At 47.3% G+C, this 6,000-nt stretch overlaps 1 protein-coding gene across 1 annotated transcript; it reads right to left on the bottom strand.

Moving 5' to 3' along the window:
- Positions 1 to 2,772: 2,772 nt before the first annotated feature.
- LOC125135919 (myeloid-associated differentiation marker-like) lies at positions 2,773 to 4,043 on the bottom strand. The gene has a single exon (XM_047796427.1). The coding sequence runs from the start codon at positions 3,850 to 3,852 to the stop codon at positions 2,875 to 2,877; it is 978 nt and encodes a 325-aa protein (XP_047652383.1). The 5' UTR covers positions 3,853 to 4,043; the 3' UTR covers positions 2,773 to 2,874.
- Between the last annotated feature and the right edge of the window lie 1,957 nt (positions 4,044 to 6,000).

The raw sequence follows: 6,000 nt of genomic DNA, 5'->3' as shown, positions 1-6,000 counted from the left end.
TCTTTTTTTAATTTTAGTTATTTTTATTTTTTAATAGTGATTTTTATTTTTTATTATAGCTGGTTTACAGTGTTCTGTCAATTTTCTACTGTACAGCAAGTTGACCCATCACACATAGATGTATACACTCTTTTTTCTCACATTATCATGCTCCATCATAAGTTACTAGATATAGTTCCCAGTGCCATACTCATTGCTTATCCATTCCAGAGGGAAGAGTTTGAATCTATTAATCCCAGATTCCCAGTCCATCCCACTCCCTCTCGCTCCCCCTTGGCAACCACAAGTCTGTTCTCCATGTCCATGATTTTCTTTTCTGTGAATGTTCATTTATGCCGTAAATTAGATTCCAGATATAAGTGGATATCATATGGTATTTGTCTTTCTCCTTCTGACTTACTTCACTTAGTATGAGAGTCTCTAGTTCCATCCATGTTGCTACAAATGGCACTATTTTGTTCTTTTATGGCTGAGTAGTATTCCATTGTGTATATATACCACATCTTAATCCATTCATCTGCTGATGGATATTTAGTTTGTTTCCATGTCTTGGCTATTGTGAATAGTCCTGCAATGAACACACGGGTGCATGTGTCTTTTTCAAGGAAAGTTTTGTCTGGATGTATACCCAAGAGTAGGATTTCTGGGTCATGCGGTAGTTCTATATTTAGTTTTCTGAGGCACCTCCCTACTGTTCTCCATAGTGGTTGTACCAGCTTACATTTCCACCAACAGTGCAAGAGGGTTCCCTTTTCTCCACAATCTCTCCAGCATTTGTTATTTGTGGACTTATTAGTGGTGGCCATTCTGACTGGTGTGAGGTCGTACCTCATAAAAAAAATCCATCTTTATTGCGGATCAGACATTTCTGCCCTTGGGGAGGTCTGGTTAACATGTAACGCAGATGCACCACTCACACTAGAGGGGAGGGAGGAGGTGCACAGTGCAGAGAAAATTTTTATGTTTAAGTTTTTTTGTCTTGCCTTCAAATACGAATTTTATTTCACAGATTTTTAAGATTTTCTTGCCAGGGGGACAGTCCCTGTGAGCCGTCCCCATCCATTGCGCCTGCCCCTGGGTAAGGGACTCAGGCTTCCTCCCAGAACAGGATTGAGAGGCAACCATGAGGGTCCTTCCCCTTCCCTCCCCCACAGCCTACTGGCCTGGCCCCTCTGCCCTGCCCTGCTGACACTAGGATACTGGGTTCTGGGGTTTTGTGTTGTGAATATGAAAGGAAGAAGGCTTGTGGTGCCTCCACAGCCACTAGTTATTGCAAAGGGCTACTGGTCTCAAAGCAGTGGAGCACAGGGGCTCTCTCTCTCTCTCTCTCTCACACACACACACACACACACACACACACTGAGCATTCACTCGGGTATACATCTTTAAAGAGACACATCCAGGAGAATTCAGGGTATTTGAAGAACTAGGGGACTGGATGTGGGGCATTGGGGGAGGCAACATCTTGTTTCATAGGCTAGGCCTCACCTCTAGGCTCAAGCTAAGGGGGGGTTGGGGAGCCAGTGGGAGGGGCTCCTAGAAACTGTTTTGGGTGAGGAAGGAAATTGGCCAGGACTCATCTGAGCTCTGGACAATTTGGGGGCAGTTAGAATATTTAGATTTTGGTTTGGTCGGGGTCCTTTGTTTTTTCTCATCTTTGTATTGAGATGAAAAAGCACATTATGAATGTGGGAGAAGGGACAAGGCTTTTCTCTATGACCAAACCAGGGGTTTATGGGAACCTAAGCTCTGGGAAATATTAAAAAATGACATATATTGACCTAGATCCCACCATGCCTACATCCCCAAGATTCAGGAAGCAGCAGCAGAAAGCAACTGGCACACAGAAGCACACCTGTGTGTGCACCACACAGTCAGGCCATGAAATTCCATTCACTATGGCAGCAGCAATTCCCACACACCCAACCCACCTGACCAAGAAATTTGAAAAGAAACTTCCTCTTTAAGAATAGAGTCAACTTCCTGGCCAGGAAAAAAAAAAAAAAAAAAACAAGAACAAGCAGGCTAACAGCTTTAAGGCTGGCAATGGGCATTTTCTTCTCCCTGAAAAAGCAGGACATGATGTATTTCACAATGAGGCAGGAAGACCACATCACTGCCCCTGAAAACTAGACAGTAGTCTTCAAAATCTTGGGGTTCATTGTCAGCTCCTTTTTTGACTCCCTAGAGAGTAGTTAAGATGGACATCACCCCAACTTCCCTCAAGATGGCCTCTAATTGGTGGTGTTTAGTAAGCCTAGAATAATTCTGGAGCCAGGATCAGGTGGGGCTGAGCACCAGGTGGGGCCCATGTTTCCAATGACCCTGCTTCAAGATTCCCACTTGGAAATTGTTGACCTCCTGAATTTTTTTTTAACTTAAAGGTAATCCACACTGTACACCCCCCTCTTATGAGAGAAAGGGGGCCCAATGTCTAGCTACCACCCCCAACACACCCCAAGACATACACCAACTAAGGCACAGCCAGGTCAACAAGCAGACTTTGGCAACAAGCCCCCTCCCGAAGCCCAGGGTAGGAAGAGCTGCACAGAGGGCTGTGTGATGTGAGTTCAGCACCTTGCGGGGTGGGGGTGGGCGAGGAGGAAGAAGTGTCAGGGTCCACATTGATCAGAGGAGGAAAACTGGGAAGAGGGACTCAGGATACAAGAGAGTCTCAGAATGAGCAGAAAAGGACCAAAAGGAAGAAAAATGTAGAAAATATGAGAATGGAAAGAGAACGAGGCAAAGCAGAGTTCGGGTAAGCAAAGAAAAGCGGAAGGGAGTCGGAGCCAAAGAAGGGAAGGAGACATAAAAGAGAGTGAGATGAGCGAGGAAGGATGTGAGAAGGGAGTGAGGAGAGCCAGGAAGAAGACGTCAAGGGACGTCAGAACTCTGTAAAGATACCTCTGGTGAGACGAGGGGATCAGGAGCCCATTGATGATCCTCAGTCCGTACAGAAAACAGACAGGACCAGTACACCAGGTCACCCACATAAATCAGCAGGTTGATGGCTGTCAGGATGGCCACAGCCAGTCGTTGGTCCCAGGCGCACACATAGTAGGTGAGCTCATCTTTGCAGCTAACATCGCTGGACCGCTGGGGCTGGCCACCCACCTTCTCATCAAACTGGTAGAGAGGCCAGAGGACCAGTGCGCTGGCGTAGAGGAGGACGGAGAGCAGGGTGAGCCCCAGCTGGAAAATGGGGAAGGGGATGGGCAGCCTGTATTCACAGTCCCCCAGGTTCAGCACAAGGACCACGGCGGCCTGGAGGAAGCAGATGGTGTACACGGCCACGCACCACCTCAGGGCCGGCTGCTCCTGGTACAGGGAGGTGTTGCTGATGAAGGCGAAGATGACACAGGCCGTGAAGGTCTCCAGCATCTTCAGCAGGCCTGGCACAGTGAGCACATAGCAGGTGACACTATTGAGCTTATACAAGTCCCAGATTTCTGCTACTTCCATGGCATAAAGCACATACGCGATGCAGGAGAATGCAGTGGCAGCGATGGCCCGGTCTCGGTAAGGCCCATAAGGCAGGAACTGAACATAGGTGATGGAATAGGTGATGGAGGTGGAGAGACAGAGGAGAGCAGCATAACAGGCATAGGTGACGGAAAATTTGTACCAGAAGAAAGGGAAACGGGACGGGAACTCACAACACTGGAGTATAAGGATGATGAGAGTCACAACAAAACAGAAGCACCAGATGGACAGGGTCCAGTTACCTACCGCCCCCCGCCCAATGCCCATGTCAGCCACCAGGGAGAAAGCCACACAAGTGGAGAACAGCTGCATCCGCTGGAGGCAGCAGTCCACAAACTCATGGTCCGAGTATATCAACCAGGTGGACATGGTAGTTGTGATGTTCAGGCAGGTTGAGGTCACAGGAATGCCAGTGGTCTTTGCTGAGGAATCATCAGAGAAAGATCGACTCTGGAGATGGATTCAGTCAGATGCTTGGAAGAGGCTCAGGGGCCTGTGGTAGCTGAGGCTCAGGATCAGCAGAGTTTGAAGCATTGGCTCAGATGCTTGGCTAATGGCACAGCTGCTCCAGAATGATGCTCCCCACCCGTCACCCTTGGCCTTGTCAGGAGACTGGTATTATCTCAAACCTCGCACCATGAACATTTTTTACCTCTTCTAGGTTTTGCCATTATCTATGGAGAAACAGGGTAGGAGGGTCCTTATCTACAATCCCAGAACTTCAAGTTTCTCAAAACTGAAAATGAATTTTTAAAAAAAATTGTTTTGTAACAAATTTTGACCTAAACAGACATGAGAAAATTAATGGTCTTTGTTTAATTGACTTAGTGGGAATGTTCAAAACTACACTTGCAGAAATACCAATATGTTTTATTACAAGGTACTTTCAGACCCCAGTGAGGTGTTATGTCCTACAGAGTAGAGGCACCATGTCACCTGACTGAAGCTGAAGAATTCTCAGTTCGGGAGCATATCTGGAGTAGTGGGTCCTAGAGATAACTCCATTTTTTGATGAGAAATTTAAGGTTCAGGAAATCCAGTGCCTTCTCTAAACTCCAAAGGCGAGGAGTGAGCACCCAGATAACAATGCCAAAGCTGTGGGTTTGAGCCCTGTGCTCTCTAGCCTAGCATTGCAGCAGGGCCCAGGACCAAAGCTCGGAGCTCTGGGAACCCAGGACCCCCCTCAGGGCCACGGAGTCCTTCACAGCAACCTCAAGGGAAAGGAGTCTGGCCTCTCCTCCCTGCAGCCACCACTAGAGGGAGCTGCCATCTGAGGGGACACAGCCCCAACCAGAGGAGGGCAGGTGCAGAGGTGAACAGGGAGAGGTCATGTTTATCTAAAGTAAGAGGTTTGCCTGAGTTTCCCCACCATCCCTTTTCCATGCTAATCTGTGAACATGGTGAGAAAAGAAATGCTCCCATTTTGAGGTGTGGGCAGGTCCTTCTGGCTTACACATAGTGGAACTCAAACTTTAGGCTACCAGCCTGTTTGTGACCTATCAAATGTACATTGTACACCTGCTTTAATCATTAAAGCAAAGGGATCGTTGACCAGAAATAAAGACTCTGAACACTACAAATAGAGACAAAATGCCCCCCTTCCTGGGACACCAATGCTGGTTCTCCTTCAGGGACAAGACTCCTTTAGCAGGAGCCAAGGCCATACTGACTCACCGTGTACGTGCTGATCTTATTTCCTGAAACCTGAAAGCGATGGATCCCTGACTTGTTAGATGTTCTCCGTTCTGACTGTGATGAAAACCACAGCCTTAGGAGAGGCTGTTTTCTGGGCTGTAATACTGTTTGGCTCAATTAAAACTCTTTTCTATTCTTATTAGACTTTGTTGGTTGATAACTTTCAGCAATGGATGGTGTCCCCATCGAAGCATATTCTAGACTTGGTCGAGACCTGCCTGACAAGCAGCCCCGCGTGTTAGACTTGGAATACAGTGAGCTGGGGTGGCAGAGAGACTGAGCAGGACGCTATCAGGTGTTCCTGGGACAGACCTCTTCCACCACGTCCACTGCCTGCCTCTTGTTTGCAGAAAAGAGTTAGTCTCCTAGCTCTCTCTCAAGTCACAAAAGCCTGGCTCAAGAATTAATTATTGATAGGAGGTGAACATGTAGTGACAAAAATATGAGTTGGGCCAGGAGGATTGGCAACACTTTAAAGAGGAAATCTGTCATATGGCGGTCACAGAATCTTTGGTTCCTCCCTGAAGTACATAGGTAACAGTATGTGATGCATATTTCAAAGTTCTGTTACTAAAGTCCCCATGAAACAGAAGTTAACTACATAGTGACTGTGAGCCCACAGTCCTCAGACTGACTGGTTAATGCTGTTAACCCCTGTTTCCCCACCTTGTGACTTCACCATCAACCAGTCAGAGAACTGTGCTCAAGCTGATCACGCAAGTCCTCCTTCAGTTTGCCTTTAAAAAAGCTTTCCTGAAACCCATCAAGGAGTTTGGTCTTTTAGAGCATAAGCTGCCCTGGACCCCTTATCTGGCGCCTCCT

The sequence above is a fragment of the Phacochoerus africanus genome, chromosome 9 (genome assembly GCF_016906955.1).
Source record: "Phacochoerus africanus isolate WHEZ1 chromosome 9, ROS_Pafr_v1, whole genome shotgun sequence".
In the NCBI taxonomy this organism is placed as follows: Eukaryota; Metazoa; Chordata; class Mammalia; order Artiodactyla; family Suidae; genus Phacochoerus; species Phacochoerus africanus.
Note: the sequence above shows the minus strand (reverse complement) of the source record. Positions and strands in the feature narration are given on the sequence as shown.

What these genes read in the sequence shown, in the direction of transcription:
- LOC125135919 (XM_047796427.1), bottom strand. Translation starts at nt 3,852, where the DNA reads ATGTCCACCTGGTTGATATACTCGGACCATGAGTTTGTGGACTGCTGC.